Raw genomic sequence first — 19,141 nt, forward strand, 5'->3', positions numbered from 1 at the left:
CACAGCTCACCCAGCCACAGGTAGGGATGTCACTGGCAGCCTCAGGTAACAGCCTGCACACCCACCTGGCACTTCACCCCACCTCCACCTTCCCTTCAAGGCTGTCTCCGTAGGAGAAACCAAACAGAGCAATTAAAATTCTGCTCTGCCACCCTGAGCCAGTCTATTTCCTTCACTAATGCACAGTCCCAGTAAATTCAGAGGGGGCTCCTGTGGCATCTATCAGCACATTTACAGCATACTTATGATGAGACTTTACTCCAAGACTTCTGAAATAYTCCTGCACAGCCCTCCCTGGTAAGGACATATGGCTGCATAAGGGCTGCATTGAAATGAGAGAATTCTCAGAAGCATAAAACTGAAATAAAGTAATGGGAAATCAGACTCTCAGTGTACACCATATTGTTAACTTTGCTTCTGAATTGCTATGCTTTTTGGGCAGAGGGGCATTAGATCTAATTTTTGATGTGCTGCTAAATTACTTCATTTTATGTTTAATGCATTTTTATCTCACAAAACACTCAGAAGTTGCATTTTTGCCTGCTAAAGGTGATAGATTACACAGGAAGTCATGTCATTTTCCCACTTCCTTTTCTACCTGTCAGCTTCTAAGAAAGAGCGAAGAATGACCCTATTATTTTTTTCCTAATCAAATATATKTTATCTCTTTGTTGTTCTGGATTTTAGTGTGATGTGTGGGTGGGCAAAACTGTAAGGATATCTTTTATCATTTCTGAGAAATGTGATAAAAGGCAGACCAGGAGCTTCAGCACAGTGCTAATGCGAGGGTGACTAATGAATGAGCATGAAAAACGGACACTTGTCAGCCAGGAATTAGATGCAAACCAGACGAACAGAACAATGCAGCATTACTGTCAGGGAAAGATGGATTTCTGCCCTTGGCAGACCTTTAAGATTCTCTGCTCCTTCCAGCAACTCCAACATCAACTTTCCTCCCAYAACAAACAACCTAAAATATGAGCAAGATTTAAGAGCACAAAAAGGAAAAAAAGCACATTATTTTCCATACAAYTGTCACATTATGGCCATTGGGAGAAATACATTCAGTGTGTGCTTTCAGAGAAGCAAGGGTTYAAGAATGTGAAAAGACCTCCACAAGAAGTACACATTTCGATACAGAACATAGCTTGCTTTATATGGGCAAGCATATACAGCCATCCATACAAACCTAAACATGGCAGAAGCAAAAAATTCAGCTGAAATACCAGAGAAAAAGTGAATATGGCTTGGTATAATATTAGCTGTTATTAGAGGATTGATATGCAGTATGCAGCCAAGATTTCAAGACTACCTCYTTCTCTCAGGAGTGTTCTTCACAGTAAAGGTTCAATTCTGTTTTAATTTTACCTAGCCTTAATAAGAATACCAAACAGAAAAATAACTGTGGAAAARGAGTGGTAAAAGGCCAGYGAWATTCTACWAAGTGAGAGAGAATCCACATGCTTGTGAAAACACATCTCAGTGCATTTAATCCCAAGCTTGGATGACTGATTCTTGTTTCGAGAAACATAACTAACATTGTAAAACTGGTCTCTCCCTCTTCCATCAGTTTCCACAATGTGGATAAGTTCAGAGGCACCTTTTTGCTTCAAAAAAAAAAGCCATTAAAGACTGAATTAGAAATCTAAATGTGAGAAAGCATGCCCTGTCAGGCACACTTTGGCCTTACTTTTCTGTTCACAGCTGAGTCTATGACCTTTTCACAGGGAACAATCACACTGGTGGGTAAGCAATGGAAAGGTTAGGTACAAAAACCCCTTTTTTCCCATTTTATTCTTGTGTGGTTCCAGCTCTGTGTTATTAATTAGATCAAAGCAGATTTCCAGTGAGACAGTCACAGGAGTGCCATCAGTCTGTAACCCAGGGGATCCCTGTGAAACCTCTGTCAATGGCTTTTCTAAGTGTGGTGTCCTGCCCTGCAGAGTCCCCTGCTGCATCAGCAGCGTGCTGGGTGCTGATCAAAGCCTCCTCCTGCCCTCCTCCAGTGCTGCACTGCTCATGGAATGGGATTGCAGCWGGGCAGGGCTGTGCTCTCAGCTGGCCTGAGCACCAGCTGGAGCTGAGGGYTGAGGAAATAACCCAACACCTCGAAACTTTGTCTTAATGCTCTATATACAACTCTGTCCTACTGTTTCACTTCTGGCCAGAYTTTAGGACAARTGTCACAGCACCACGAGGTGAGGAKCACCACCCCACASAGCCAAAAAGCAGTGGGAGCTTTCACAGCCAGACAGCTGATGGGGACTGAAGCCCCCTCTTGGAAGGGCACACCTTGTTTTGGGGATGCAGGCTGCTCTGTCCACTGACCTGAGGTACAGAATGAGCTGAGGAACACCCTTCACTTCACCTCAATCTGCAAGACACTCTGCATGCGCCCAGTATCTTCCCTCCTCTTTAATTTCCTTTGTATTTCTAGCCTGAGCCAGTGGGAGAGGCAGACTGAGCCAATAGGAGGTGCAGACTGGCCAGCCCCTCATTATGTCACCGGCATCTTCAGCCAGCTGGGGATAACCCTGATGTCTTTCTAGAGACTCTTTGCCTACAGATCTGTAAAAAACCCATTCTTCTTCCCCTCCTCTCTTTAGCTCTAAGYTAATTCAGCCAGGTGTTTGTAAGACTAAACACTCTTTGTGACAGCTTCCATGTGGGCTGTGTGTATAACAAAGAGTGACCCAGGCAACACATTTGGTATTGAAACACCCGCAAAATTACAAGCAAACTTTATCAAGAATTCAATGAGCAGATGGGTACCCAGGTGTACATCGATCACACTGTAACCACATTGATCTCTTCCTTTTATATTTTTACTTGATAGCTCAAGATTTCATTGCAAGCTTAACCTGAAAACAAACTTACAAACTTAATTATATTCATTATTTCATTTGGTGATTGAAGATGGACTCCTAAATTCTTGCTATTCAAATAAATCTAAATGTAATATTCAAAGGACCTAAYCTCAACAGAAGCTTTTTTACATGGCAGATGTGCTAAAGGTACTAAAGACAGACATTAGAAACATCGGGAGTACATTACAATTCATATGTAGAATTGAATTTACAAGACACCTAAACACTAAAACTAAAAACTATTTATATAAATGTGGTATTTTGCTGTTGCACTTCTGGTACAGCAACCTAACTCACACAGCTCGTTACTAAAATACACATAAAGTTTTGCTAACTTCCTGGCTGGATCTAGCTCTAAGGCCCTAAGCAGACTCTACTGAAAAATGATAATTTTTTAGGCGTGACAGTAGAGGTAGCATATTCTCAAGGCTCCTGCAGAGGGATTAAATTAATGTAAATTCAGCAAAGGTGTTTCCTTGGCTCTTCAATACAATGCAATGTAATTTGTATTTATTGCTGTTGCAAGTGCATTTTTTTTAATTTGGGAGTGGTCGTACCTGTTGACTGGAAAAGTGACACAATGACGAAATGTGCTTAAGAGGGGCACAAGCAGAGTGGTAGGTAGGACTGAATAAACTAAATGCACAATTGACCTCTCTGCTGCCCTTTCTGTAATCTGCTGCTCTTCAGTAATCTCRGCTCAAGACCATGTGCCTCACTCATCCCTCTATTAACTACAAGCAGCRGATATTGATTAGTAGCAACTTAAATGGCACGCAAGGAAGGAAGAAAGGAATGAAAGTCCTGTCTCTGGTAACTCTCACACACACTTACCAAAGTACACAAAACACATTTTTATGATATTTTTTAATGCTGGATATCCTGGATGTACCTTCCTTAATAAAATTTTCAAGTGTCGGCCTTCCTAGCTCCCTCTCCTTATCTCAACATCATTGCAAAGGATTCTAATGCTTTTGTGGCCACAGAATGTGTCCTGACAACTCTGCTTGGGTCAGGTAGGTGAAGASGGAAGAAAGGCACTGCAGCCATGTGACATGGAACATGAGCTCCAGCACTAAAAGGTGAGATAAACAAGTATCAGTAAAGAATATGTGATTATTTCTTTTTCATTTCTGCTTCTTTGCATAACTGCACACCCCTTGTAAGCGGAGATAAACCGGTAGATGAACCAATTTATTTCTCTGTACTTCATTTATCTTATCAGCATACAGTATCTGACATGCATATATTAACAGTGTGCCTTTGAAAAAATGTCTGGGAGAATAAAGGCTTTCAGATAAGTACATGGGAAACTTGTACAAAATTATGAAAGAGATTAACAAGCACAGTTGCTTACTACATCAGGGCTTTCTAATTTTTTTTTTTTTTTAAATTCCAATTTTAAGATAATGAATAAAGGAAAAGAAAAAAAAAAAACAAACTATTCCCACCCATTACACAAAAAAAATAATAATCAGGTAATAGAAATTACAGAAAAAGCTTTTTTAATTGTATTTTCTCAAGGACAGCATGGGTTAACATCATGAAGTCAGTGAATCTACAGCAACACTGAAGTGGTGCAAATGAAAAGTGAGGTTGCTCTATGCACAGGGGCTCAGAGCAATTTGTCTTAGCCGCCCCTTTATTATCTGATCTAGAAATTAGGTCAAATCCTGCAGCTATTGTTTMGTCTTTATCAGATGTATTTTCCAGTGGGTTTTACTCTACTTTTGGTTGYACAGACTCAGGTCTCATTCATTGTTTTAACAGGAATTTTGCCCTGTTAGGTTTTRTCTGCTCAATGACATCATCAAATTCACATTAAAACTATATATTCAATTGCATTTTTACAGCCAAAGGTGAAGCTGCCCCATCTCCCTCCTCTGTCCTCCTTTCCACAACGGGAAAATTTTTTAATTGAGCAGGAAAACTGTATCAAAACATATTAGTGACTCCTAAAGCTTGGATAGGATAGACCTAGAATAAATCAGAAATGTGAGAATAAATAGGAAATGTGTTTTAGCACTTTCCTAGGCTAATATCACRGAAAATTTATTGTTTCTTTCCAGGTCTACCAAGATTCATACATTAGGTGTCACTACTTTTTTGGTTTCTGATATATCTAAAATGGCAAAGTGAAAATTAATCTCAGCAAATCTGCTCATTTAGGAGGATGAAATGCTCAGCTCTGCTCTCATAGGGAGACCAGTGCCCCAGGACCATGAATTCCATGAAACAGGAAAAACATGCCTTTGCAGAAACAGCCTGCACAGACAGGAGTCATTTCCCAGCATACTCCTGAGGTAGGAGTGCAACAGAGGTTTGCCATTAAAAGCCATGAACACTTAGAAGCTGGAATGTTGTCTTTAGACTCTGACTCTTTTCCTGTTTACATTTCCAGCATGGGCAACCCTTGAAAACCTGCGGAATCTTTACTCCATAYTTATAGATTATTCCTTTCCTGGATAACTGGAGCCCTCGGTCAAAGCAATGTCACAATTGATTCTCRCAGAGAACTTTCATTGACCAGGTTGTTATGTACTTTCTGACACATGCCTGACCCTGTATTAAACAGACACAAGCTGCTTTTCCAGGATGCACATTTTTCACACTTTCAAATTACTTTTCAGTTAATTCCATTACACGCTCAGTGAACAGTGATGCTGGGTGCTATTTTTCTGTTTGTTTGTTTTAATGGAGTGGAGTTCCAGCCCTTGAGAGGACACAATAATTCCAGCAAAAGATGTAAAGGGCATAGGTGAGAAAAGACAGAAAGGGGATAAGGAGAAAAGGAGAAGGAGATGAAAAGGGAGAGGGAGAAAGAGGGGGAGAGAGAGAGAAGGAGAGAGAGAGGGGGAGAGAGAGAGGGAGAGAGGAAGAGGAGAGAAGCTTTTCTTAATGTGCTGGACATGGCTAGTTATGCTACAGTTGTACCTGTCAAGATAAAATCACCAGGTTTGGGTATTAAGATAAACAATTCCACTTAAGCAGTTTACATGCTCCATTGGCCCCTCACCTTTCCTAAAGGTGTCACTGCTCACTCTTGTGCCAATTAAAAGGGAAGACTGCACCAGTAACAAGTAAGCAGCTATAGCTGCAGACTGATCTGGAGAGATGGACTCTCGTGTCCCTCTTAAGATTTGGACATCCTTGATTTCCTGGATTAATAAATAYTGCATAGGCCCTATGCTGTGCCCCAGCCCCACAGCAAACTGTGTAATCATTAGAATATTCACCGTGTTGAAAATTGATTATGAAACAAATATTACATTGCCAGTGCGGATTCAGTCCTAAGAAGTGAAAGTCGTCACTTTCACRATGAGTGTTGGTGTAACTGAGTTTAAAACACTGAGTTTAAAACAGTGATCTTGCAGATGAAGGMACTTCAGAAAGTAAGGCATATTCCCCACATCRTCTGTCTGAATTCCTAAAATATTGRCCTRTGTTACCTGAGAAATTWTATAGAAACCTGGGCTTGGAAAATTTTGCGGAGAATGTGTTTTTTCTGCTGGTTTAAAATCCAAGGATTGAAGGACTAATACTTCAACTTTTAGCCCAAGAAGCCTAAGTGAATTGCCTATGTTACAGATGCCCAAGAACCCCAAATTCAGGGACAAGAGGTTAAAAAAGCTTCAGTAAAACACAAAGCCACACTTGAGTTATTACAGGCCTAGAAAACTCCCTGGTGTTTATTTAATTAGGCTTTTCTGGGGGAAAAAAAAAAAAGCCACCGAGACTCTGGAAAAATCACTGAACTGATTGTTCCCCTCTTTCCAAAATATAGTAAGAAAAATAAGCAAACTCTGTGTTATGAGTACCTTCAATGGAAATGTGGACATCTGGGAAGAAATGTCAGTTGATATAAAACAACTTACATTCATACATAATGATTATGTGTTATACAGAAATTAGGTGCCCAGGTATGCCAGCACACAAATGCTACTTAAATATCAAATAAAATACACTTAAGYATATATAAAATACTTCCAAAATGTGTTAATTTAATGGTCATCTGTCAAGGGCTACCTGAAAATCTACTGAATGAGCTAACTGTAGAGTCATAATTTAAAAAACCTGTTCAAACACTGCTAACCCTCTCTGAAGTSCTGACTGCTTGGAAGAAAAAAAGAATTGAAATAATTCTCTTTTGTTTCAGTACAAAAAAAAAGGAAAATCCTTAAAGTTTTGGAAAGCTTCCTGCCRAGGGAAAGCAATATGCACACATGTAATGGCATTTCTGCTTTTTCACAAAGACTGTCTTGTACAATAGTTTTAATTCCCCTTAGCCCTGGGGAAATTMTTCTCTGAGGGCAGCTCTGAACTCAAAAGTACAGGTTCCTATTTCCAGTCAGTTACCTGGACTAAAAGCATTAAAAATCTGGTATTTAAATGRCACCTCTGAGATTTGCATCTGGGTGTTTACACAGAAGTTACACCCTCTTTGAGGATTTAATCAAGYAGTGCTTTCTCAAGAACAGAAGGAGAATCAAACCCTTAATGGAGAGTTATAATGACAGAGAGTCCTTCCTCTAATGTGCCTGTGAAAAGGTTTATTTAGCTGGAAGAATTCTCTTTTCCCATTATAAATTGTTAGGCACTGTACAGGAAATATAAGTATGCTGCAAACCCAGCTTCTAATGACCTTTTCCTCACAAAATGTCTTTTTGCTGAGGTGAAAGCAGTGGAAGAGAGGCAATTCTASATGATATATTTTGTTCCTATTATACAGAACAGTATTTCATCATGTGAAAGAGAAATGGGGAGTCCCCAGTGTGACTACTCTATTACCAAGAAAAGCACTTCTTTGAAAATTAATGAACATTAAATATTTGTACAGTCAAATGAAGATCTGTTTTCAGGGAACTGGTTGCCCTGTGTTCTTGGAGTCTAAGCTGGGAATGGTTCCAAATAAATACTGAGGTTARTAGCCATGAATAACAATGATGAAATGCTAAGGCTGAGATGACCACTTTCAAACTCATATTACCAATCTGATCACATGATATGCTAAACACACACTCTTTTTATTTGTTAGGGAACAGCAGCTTTAATATCTGACTGCAAGTGATACATATWTTCAGCTTTACAGAAAAGAACCAGGGTGTTCTGGTGGACACCAAGTTGACAATGGGGCAAAAGTTAGCAAATAAGGCTAATGCTGTTCTGGTCTGCAAGCTAAATTTCTGGAGAAAAAGTATTGGCAACAGGTTAGGGAGCTGATCCTTGCCCTCCATTCAGCCCTTGGAGGTCACGGCTGGAGTGCTGGGAGCAGTTTGGGCTCCCCAGTWCCAGAGACACRTGGACATACTGGAGGGTYCASCAAAGRGCCACAAAGATGACAGCAGCATCTCTCCTAKGAGAAAAAGCCAAGAGAGCTGGAGCTGCTCATCCTGGAAAGGAGAAGTCTCATAGGAACCCCATCCATGGGTAAAAACAGGACAATGAAGGCATAGACAGGGATTTTTCATGAAGCCCAGTGATGGGCAATGGAACGAAGATGAAATGTGGAAAGTTCACTCTGAACATCAGGCAACACTTTCTCACTGTGAGGGTGACAGAACAGGGGCACAGGCTGCCCAGAGGTGATGGAGTCTCCTTTTTTGGAGACACTCAAAAGCCATTGGGACACAGCCAAGGGTAACTGGCTCTGAGCAGCCCTGCTTGAGCCAGGAGCTGGATCAGATGAGCTCCAAAGGCACCTTCCAGCCTCAGCCATGTTGTGATAAGAACAGCTATCACCTCTTGTCATAGCTTGCTGTGTTAAGGAATCTACTCATTAYCTACTTTTATTGGGACATAAACTGGGTTATGTAAATACTAGTTTTGATACCACACAGGAGAAAAATGAGGTTTAGGTCTTAAGAAGAGAACAGCCTGAAACTCCTGAAGGCCTCACTTTCAATACTCACCAAGAGCTGCACAAAACACAAAGCCCAAGCGGCTGGAAACGAAATATCCCCCTCAAAGGGCAGAGATTCCATTCCCCTCACCCACACACCCCAATTCCCCCTTACAGCGGAGCACTCACATGCGATGCGGACGTAAGCCTTGCGGCTCTTGGTGGTGCCGGCCGAGCTCCAGGCCACGCACTGGCACCAGTAATCCTCCGGCCCGAAGAGCTCCTCCACCTGCTGCCGCGAGATCTCGATGCTCACCTCCCTCACAATCAGACCTGTCGGGGGAAAAACGACACTGGTCAGTGCTGGGCTCAYGGATGGACAGAGAAAAAAGAGCGCRGTRAGAGAAATCTGCTCGCAAAGGTGCTGGGAGGCCTCACAGCTCCCTTCGAATATYTGCTGGGAAAAACACAGACTGTCAGGAGGATGTGAAGGGAAAAGACTCCCACTTCATCTGCGTGATGAGAGATGTGGGCGAGTGAAAAACTAATTGCTGAGGTTTTGGCTTTTATCACATACAGCATGAATTTTAGACAAATTAGAGGAACAGGCACCTCAGCTAATATAAATTCTACCACATCTCTAGGACAATTTACATCAAAGGACATTCCAGATCAGTTTTGTTTTGATATAACATAAAACCAGATAGTCATCATTCAATTCATATGACTTCCTTAGCCTTTTTGYATTTCATCTCTTTTTGCTAGACAGACACAGAAAAGGGAGAAGTCCTGTTCACTGTGACACAGCACYGCTCAGAAAAATGGATTTTAGGACTGCAGAAAATGCCCTGATACTCTGTGGTTATGGCACTACTACTGCCATATATACTGCAGATGTTGGGATATTTTTTAAGGGGTTTTATAACCCAATGAAACACTCTTCAGTGCCTGACAGTCTCTCTGGCCCTGCCCTCCATAACTCATCTCAGCACAATCCTCCTCCAAACCCAGAGCTGCACCCAGGAGGACAGTGACCCACTTGCCATCCTTGMAAGCAGACCGATATTTGCCCACATTTCCCACACATTGCTCTSTCTGGGGAAGCTGTTTTGCTTCTTCTGAGTGCAAGGAAATGTTGTGGTGTCTCAGACACCACTGTGAGGATGGCTGGCAAAATGTGTAGATCCTCTAATGACAGCAACTGTGTTTCACACTGAAACAGCTCCTTTCTCTGCTTCAAAATGCACTGCCTGGGCAAAAGGCTCTTGATYATATTTGCTCTTTGCTGATGATGCCCAAGTGTCAACAAATTCCTAATGTGTATCTGTCCGTAGAGAACACCATTTAAAAAAGGTACTCTTGCAAACAGTCTTGAATGTATAAATTCACATACAAGTCTTTGGTGTAGTGAGATTGATTTTCTTTTTCTTCCCAGAACCACCAGGAAACCCAACTGAATTATCCTTGGATCAGAGCAAGCACAGTTTGTCCCCATTGCTGGACACCAAAGGGTGGCTCCTTCTGCTGAGCACAAACCTGAGCCTGTGGAGTCCGGCTGCCCTCAGCCTCCCGCCACACAGCTCACAAGGGGACATTCATAACGTGAATGTCCCCAATTGTGCTGCATGGCGTGTTCCTCAAGCGCTGCAAGCCAGGCCAGTCCTTTGATTTGCCTGCAGCCTCACAGAGGCTCCATTCAGGGAGCCCAGGATTAGTTACTGTTTGCACACAGTTATGTGCTGTCACCAAATGCTGTCTGTGCCCCAAACTCAACAACCCAACGGCAGAAAGGGGGTAAGGCATGTAACTCCATGGACTCCTCTGGTGGGAATTCTTTCTAATGAGATGCATTTTCCTCTCAGAGACAATCACAGCCTAGCTCCCTTTTTATTTCATTATCCTTGACATCTTTAGCCATTAAATWATCAGCTACTTTGGGGGAAACGCTTAACAGCTCTTCCCCTTGAAACGAAATACTCAAAATATGGTGACAGCACTCCGAAGAATGGAAATCAAATGCCAGTGCATTGGGAATTTAATATGCAGTGAATACTGTGTTATAAACTTCTTCTGCTTTGATGAGCTAATTTGGCTCCAAAAGTGGTCTGAGGGATAGCTTCTGTCCTGCTGAGAAGAACATGAAGAGGATGCGGAGGGAGCATGGACATTACACAGATAAAAATTGTTATATTTTCCCAGTGCAACTGCTGTTAGCCTAAAGATTACTTCAGTCCATTCCCACAGTTTTTATTGCACTAGCCCAGGGAGCTTTTGAAGGTTACAATATTATGTTTTTATAATAAGGCTGATTATGACAGAGCTTGATGGAGCAGTGAACTTTGTTACTCAAGGGCTAAAACARCCAGGCTCATAATGACCACACTGGTTAATAATGATTATGAAACACTCTCAACATTCAGGACACAAATGCTGTTTTCTGATTGTCTATGGAAGATACAAAACTGCATGACAAATAGCTCCCTCTGAATGCACCAGCAGAACTTTTTATCTCTGAACCTCTGAGATGCTTTCTAATTCAAAATAACAAGCTACTCYAGGTAATGTCTTTTGGGACAGCTGTGACATACTGTCAGGTTTCAGGTTATTCAAAGTAATTTGGTGTTTGAGTAATATCAACAGTTGTGCCATGACCAAAGAGATGCACACTTCTTTACATGGCGAATAAACTCTACCTCTTTGTGCTTGCAAGGAAAAAATGCCATTGTGTCTTTATCTCTGAGGTAAACCACTTTTCCTCGACTTCAAAATGTATCAAACCAGTTGGTGGTGCCATAAGATCATCTGGGATATAAGTATCCATGGCCAGAACTCGGAGCTGTTTGCACCACTCCTTCCCAGCACCACCCACTGGCAYCTTATTGCACCAAGAGCCACATGGATTCAGGAGAAACCTCTCARCAGCTGAAATGCACCCACCCTCAAGCCCTGGGGCAAGCACAGTGGGACACTTAACCCTTGTCACAGTCTTATTCCTTCTGCTAAAACCCTCCAACATCCTCCCTAACAGAAAATCACTTTCTAGGCTGTACTGCAAGGACTGCAGTTTGCTGAGATATCTCAGATAGCAGCTGCYTTGTTACCAGCTGACACCATGCTGTACAGATTCACACAGGAGCTGGCACACTCTGCTTTCATTCGGGAGCGTAYCCCTCATCTGTCTCATGCGGGCACCAAAGGTAGGAAAACCCCTGTGTGATGACTTCAAACAGAGATCTTCATCTTATCTCTGCTGGACCTGCTTCTGCTTCTACAGCAAAAAGCRTCAGCTAGAGGAATGAGAAAGAAAAGAAAATRAAAAAGGAAAGAAAYGCCAAACAACTCATGTCTCGATATTTCCAGCYAACGTGACATGCTGAACCTGTTATTTCAGGCAATTGTTTATGAAATTGTTTGATTACAGGTGAGTGTACAACCTCTGAGAGCAAAATTAGAGCACTTTCTAAAATGAGTCTCCATATTTTGCCCAAATATGCTTAGGACAAGATAGACTAAGAGATTACCAATAATTTATGCATCATATARCCTACTTGGTACTGGCCAATTCTACTGTGCTAAGTAACAAAATGTCATCTCACAGAAAGTAAATTCTCTACCTTACAGTTCTTTAGAAATGTATKGAATTTTTCCATCTAGTTCTTCACACGGCTAAGCAATTCAGCAAGTGAAGATACACAGCATAAATGTGGGGGTTTTTTTTAACACTTGAGTAAGCTGCACATTTCCAGAATTACATCATAATCACATGGATGGTGGAACAACCCACAAGGAGTCAGCATCTTCCTATTTCAAGCGATGCAATAACAAACACAGCTGAAGAGTAATAACAGAAATGCAGGCAGCTAGAATACTTCACAGGTTCCTTCTATAAATCCACAAAGAGCTGACCAAAGGGATCTCCCTGACCAGATGATGACATGCTCAGCATATAAAGCTGACAGAAGAACAAGGAAGATGTTCAGAGTAGTGGTATTTGTCCTCCCAGTCACCTGTGATGGGAGCCACACTTTCCTTGGAACATCTGCCTGCAAATTAAGTGGTGAATAAATTCTTTGATTTGCATTGCTTGTGCAGTTTCTGGTTTACCTATTAAACTGCCTGTATSTCAACCCATGAGTTCCCTCACTTTTACCTGTTGGATTCTCAGCCCCAACCCACCAGGGGAGTGAGGGATTGGCTGTGTCAGGCTCAGTCACAAGCTGGGCCTAAAGCATGAAAACCAGTCTAAGATGTTCTTTTGGCCTTGTGGTCTTCTGTCCAGTCCAGGATGGAGGACAGCAGCAAAGAAGACTCATGATATTTGTCACAACTGGTCTGCAATTATGTTCCTGTCCAGTGAATTAAGAAGGTTGCCCATAAGTCACAATTTTTGCCTACTTAGTAGCACAGCTTATTCAATTATTCATTTCAATAAAATAAATGTATTTCTGGGACTAATAAAACTTGGGCTCTGAAAAGGAGTAGGAAGGAGCGAGAACTTCACTTATTTCTGTATTTGCACATTATGAGGGATTAATGGGCAGAGAGGCAGAGGATGGAAGGAACATTTCTCAGCTGCCTACTGCTGATGTGTGCAGCTCAATGAGCATGGAAAGAGTCAGTAGCTCACAGTGTATACCAAAACCCAAGTTACTACCCCTCCTGGAGCAAAAGGAAGAGTGAAGAGGGAATCATGCTTTATAGGCATGATCTTTCATTACAAGCTGTATCCTAGAAACACAATCAGGCAAAGACACACTTCATACACACGGTCCCCAAGTGCTTAACTTGGCTGGCTATACAAACTGAGAGGTACATTACCTCATCTTCAGAGGCACAAATGGTATCTTTTTTAATGCATGCAAATGTAATGTAATTGTAGATATTATGGCAGATTATTGATAACTGCAATTATAACTCATGGGTTCCATATTGCATCCACTGAAGTAATTGCCAAATTTCCCAACGAGTTTAAAAGAGACAGATTTGCTGATCAGAATAATTTCTTTCTAGGGAAACAAAAACGTCTAAAGGTTCTGTGACCATATAAGACTGCACAAGACAATAAATGATCACCATAAACATCAGAAAACAGAAAATTATTATCAATTAATCAAATGTAATTATTCAGCCTGGAGTCAGTCTAGGTCACAGAGTTAATATCTACACCTCACTGGGCMTCATCCTGCCAATAAACTGTTTTGATGTATTTTGACTGTCGTAGCTGTTTGGCATTTGATATTAATACCCAAGCTGTGTAAAAAATACACCTCAGGACTTTGATAGAGCAATTTTGGTGGAAGTGCTGCATCGGTATGTGTTTGAACCCTCTGGCAGAACAGTAAACAGGAACTGCTCAGTCGCACGACTAAACTGCACTTGCAAAACCCTAAGAAACTGCATGGATACTTTGTTTTTTTTTCTATGTAAGTAGAAGTTCAAACTGTTTCTGTGCTTTTGTGCTTTCATTTGCCCAAGARGKATTTCATTAATTAGCAATCACATAYGCCATGGAACACWTTTCTCAAGGAGATGGAACTTTATGACCTGCTGGTCTGGAAAAAAGACATTACRGTAATACCTGCATATAGATTGCAGGTATATCTCAACCACTGCAAATAASTATGGAAATACAGCCCATTTTCATAAAGGTAACGTTCAACTCTTTGGATATTCASTTTCATGAAGTCAGTTCCCAGAGTACCCTCACAAACCTGATATTCAGTGCTGTTGGCTCCCTCCCTGCTTAGACAGGTGCAGGTACCCCCGAGTGAATGAGACCCCAAATCTCCCTTCCCACTGCATGATGGTGACACAGAGGGCAGGGACAGTGCTTCTGTTTGATGGAGAAGAAGCTTTGGGGAGCCAGCAGTGACACAGCTCTGGGGAAGGGGCATTCCTCTGGACAGCTGTGAAACATATGCTGCTATAAAATCAAATTATCCAGCACATCAGTTAGAAAAACATGGTCTGTCCCCACTCAGGTCCTCAACTTAGCCGTGGCAAAAAAGTGTGGTGGCTTGTGCAGCCTTGAAATAAATCAGTAACAGTCTGAAAGAGGTYGTGCTTTCTCATTCACAGCTCCTTTTCCTGCTTTATGAATGCTGCTCAGTCAGGACAGATATGAATAACATGAGTATAYATACTTTTATAGGTCAAGATGTGGGTGGAAGGAGAATCCTGACACAAGAAAAAAGAAGAGTTTTGCAATTATTTTAGGAGGGGATGGTTACCTCCACAATATTTGGCAAGAAGGATGAAAGCATTTCAGTTCTCATACCCYTCCTCTGTCCTAAGATTTCAAAATATACCTCATCCAAAAAAATACTTAGAACAGTAGCTTATTTTTTTGCTTCATGAAAGTGGCCAAGACCAYAAGTCAAAGTGTTATGACTGTAAATAGATTTAATGAAAGGTAAACAGATTGGTTTCTTTTTATGCAGTCCTTTGTCCTTCTACCTTTAAGAGCAAAATTTAAGTGACCCAAGCCAARAATTGCAATCTTTTTACTTACAGATCATCTGGAATGACCTGTCCAATTTATTTAATTGTTCATCACAGGTGCTATAAACACCCTGGGTCTTTGCTTGGTGAAATAAATTTTTTACAAAGGTAAAAGAAAAAAAATCAGTGCAATGCCAGAATTTAAATTTATTTACCCTCTTGCAGAGATGGATCCCTCACAGTCAGAGAGTTATTCCACTCGAATATATCAGAGTACTTAAGCTATAGAATTTGATGTTTAAAAATGAATAAATAGGCTATGCACAAGAAGAACGGCTTCAAATATTAAAGTTCTTGCTGAGAAAAATGTATTCTGTGCACCGTAATGGGACTGAGATGATTGCAGAATGGCACACTTTGCCTATAGCTTATTTTCTATATAGAGTACCTGTAATCTTAACAAAAGACAGATAGATGGATAGATATCCAGAGACAGTTTAAAAGAGTAAACAGCTTTTACACCCAGTAATCCTTCACACTSTGACTCTCTACACCTGGTTTTGTCTCAATACTGCTTTTCTGTAAATTGAGGCTGGCTAGAGATATGAAATAACTGTGTGAAGATCACCAACAATTTTCCACAAATATTATCTTAAATATTTAAATTAAAGGCTTCCACCTATTTTTGATCTCTCCAAAAGTTTCTCTTTAGGAAAATCTCATTCTTTACTCAAATTAACACAGGTGAAGGCAACAGTCTAATAAAGTCAAGATTGCTTTAAAACCCATGTCAGGTTTCCCTGGTTTGCATCAACTACCTATGTTATGTAGTTACCAGCTAATGGTATTGAGATAAGTCAAAATCCCAGCTTCCCTAATATTTTTTTTAACTGACCGATTTACAAAAAAATTACAAAGGACTGTCTTCACAGGGATTTTACTTTGAACTGGAATTAAAGAACATGCATTCTCTTTAGGTTTTGTTTTCTTTCTGGGAAAACAAGCGGTTTTTGTTCTTTTCCCGTTAACAACAGAAGGACCAARTTGTGTAAGATGCAGGGAAGATTTCAAAACAAAGCCCTTGGATGCTGGTRGAAAATGAACTGTGTGCCCTGGTCCTTGACAGCATGGTGGAGATGGACAGTACAGCCCTGTGGGTTTGTCCCCTCCGGAAGGTAAAATATCCCCTCTGCTATATCCTCCCCTTGCCAACCTCAGCAGCTGATTGCTTCACATCACCCTTGAACTACTGCTGTTTAATACCTTAGAACAGCATTGCATTGCTTGTTCTCAGCCCATAAACCATTCAGAGATCAAACAAAAACACCTCCCCCTTTGTTTCTTAATGAAGGCTATTTTCTGGTTGACAGCAGTTTTCACAAATATGTACAAATTGCTCCAAAATTCATTGCTCYCTTTCACATACAACAATATGTGCCTACATTTGCCACATTCCTTTTTTTCCTGGAACAGAATAAATAAGCTCCAATGTAGCAGGACTCCAAAGTAAACCTCCCTACAAATATATATTCGCATTTAACAATGGCCATTGTAATTTCTGAACTCACAGGGGCTAAAGTCTAGGATCAGAAACAAGTCTGACTGGAAGCATCTTGACCCAAAAGCCATCCTGACACTAAGAAAACCCAAGTGGCAATACCCAAACAATTCCCTGCCTGGCTGGTGCTGCTTATAGGGAGTGGAAAGARGACAGGTTGTCCTCAGAGAAAATCATGAGTATGAGCTCTTAGCAGCTYCAGCTCTTGGGTCATAGCCCAATTTTCTCTTCTTTTGATTGAAGAACATGCAGCTGAGAAAAGATGTTGGTTTAGGTTTTTTTTCAAGGGCCAGGGAAAAAACATGCCAATGGTTCGTGTTTTACTTAAAGCAGCAGTTGAGAYTTCACAAAGAAAATCTGTGCACTTTTTATTTCYGGTTCAGAGGATTTACATGCTCTTYTTAATGATCTGGGCCTTCAGCAGTGGGTAATGCTTCCCAGTCCCCAGCTTAGTGCTCATGCAAAATTGAAGCATTTTTGAGGCAGTTTAGAGCCTACACTTGAATCTCAATATACAGGCAAAAAGAAATAATGGTTGTTTAGCACTTCACAAGAAGAAGCAGAGGAAATTATGAAAAAAAAAAATCTATTGAACTTCAAACATCTGGGAAGCCAACTGAGAGCATCTGAATTTTGAACAGCATGTTTACATTCCCTTTGCATAGTGGAGGGGGCAGGGAAATGAACAATAAATAGGTTTGTGTGTAACTTTATATATAAAAATATATGCCAAGTTGTTTATTTGACTGACTTATCGACTTACACGTGTTATGGATAAAAAATCTGTATCTGCACATGGATGTATGTACCACATCCACTCTGCATGCTTTTGAGAAGCAGAGACAACATGAAAATGCCTTATTTCTGTGAGCTTGATGCGATGACACAGTTCAGTGGCTGGTGTAGCTATTGTGGGAACAAGGACAGTCTCAATGTGACACAAGGGGTCACTCGGGAGCCTCCTCAGCAGTTGTTTTGCTATTTTTTCAGCCCACAATGTGCAGGAACAGCAGGTTGGAGGAGAAGTTTAAGACCCCCATCATTTTTTGCCATTGTTGTTCTGCTGAGGATGACATTTCAAAGCTGACCTGGGTATCTTGAAAAAAAAACAAGAAAACCAAAAAGAAAAGAAGAAAAAGGCAAGCAACTGCTTTCAAAGCAGCTTTGTCCAGTGCGCTGTCAAGTGAAGTGACTTTCTCCAGACAGAGATGAAGCTCTGGGAATTCACTGTCTGCTCCCCCACCCAGCACGTTTCCAGGGTTGTGCCAGGGCAGCAGTCAAAACACCAGCTCCTGAGCGCCAGGAGGGTTTCCTTAGTTTGTAATGAACAAAGGAATCAGTGCAGGGAGATGTGCAGAAAGGCAGCTCAGTGGTCACAAATCCTTTGGTGTGTCCGTGTTTCTGGGCACAGCRCAGTTCCCGATACTCRTCAGCTAGAGGGGGCACCAGAGAGRCAAGCAAGTTCCTCGGCAGACACACATCACTTTGACATGAAAAAAGACCTTTTAAATTATGTAATTAAATGCCATCTACAGCATCCCTGTAATTCTAGCTGCCTCATTTCACTATTTTTGTTTTCTAGGTGCCTACCAATATGAATTTCAATACTGGTTTCCACTTAGGTTGAAAAACAAAAGCACTAAAGCCGAGCACAAAGCAAAGCTGATTCACTTCTAGGCATTTCTCTTCCCCAGGGCTGGCATTCCTTACCCCTCTTCAGAGGAGGGCACAGCCACCAACCCAGCTGCAGTGTCAGAACTCATTACAAAAACTTAATTATACAAGTCACTGGGAACCCAAAAGCTGCAATCAACCAACCAAGATCCTCCCTGGGAGCAAAAAATCCCAAAAACCTGGGAGAAGAGACTGAAAGGGCCTAAAGATTTGTATTCAGARGGTAGAAAAGACACAGAAGAGTCTGAAAAAAGGCTCACTTTCTACTCTCACAATCAAAATGTGAAAAGGGATGAGAAGTTATGAGGAATTGTGAAAGGCGTTCTGACAAAACCTGAGGAGAAAGAGCTGTACGTAACCTTGCAGGTGAATGGCAGCTCTGCTGGCACTTACCACATCTTGCTGCTCATTTATGTACAAATTGGGAATGCATGGCAATGACAAAATGAATACAGGCACTGAACCTGTAAAGGCAGCACAAAATTAGATCCTGTACGGGTCAGGGCTKCTTGTGACAGGCACCTCTCTTTTTCTTCAGCGTTAGCAGTGATATGGCACCCTACCTGCATGGAAAAAAAAAAGCCTCGCTAAATCTGATCTATGAGCAGAGCTTTGTTCCATACAAATGCTTATTTTTCTACCAAAAAAAAAGAAAAAGAAGAAGAAAGAAAGGAAAGGAAAGGAAAGGAAAGGAAAGGAAAGGAAAGGAAAGGAAAGGAAAGGAAAGGAAAGGAAAGGAAAGGAAAGGAAAGGAAAGGAAAG

General features: G+C 41.2%; 1 protein-coding gene across 1 annotated transcript in view; it reads right to left on the reverse strand.

Moving 5' to 3' along the window:
* Window positions 1–19,141, reverse strand: part of UNC5C (unc-5 netrin receptor C) — a 240,413-nt gene that overhangs the window by 63,047 nt on the left and 158,225 nt on the right. The window contains exon 3 of the mRNA XM_057366580.1: window positions 8,896–9,039. Coding sequence (XP_057222563.1) covers window positions 8,896–9,039 — 144 coding nt within the window. The remainder of the gene's footprint in view (window positions 1–8,895; window positions 9,040–19,141) is intronic.

This window comes from Malurus melanocephalus, unplaced genomic scaffold (genome assembly GCF_030028575.1).
Source record: "Malurus melanocephalus ecotype Western Australia unplaced genomic scaffold, MMel_1.1 scaffold_68, whole genome shotgun sequence".
Classification (NCBI taxonomy): domain Eukaryota; kingdom Metazoa; phylum Chordata; class Aves; order Passeriformes; family Maluridae; genus Malurus; species Malurus melanocephalus.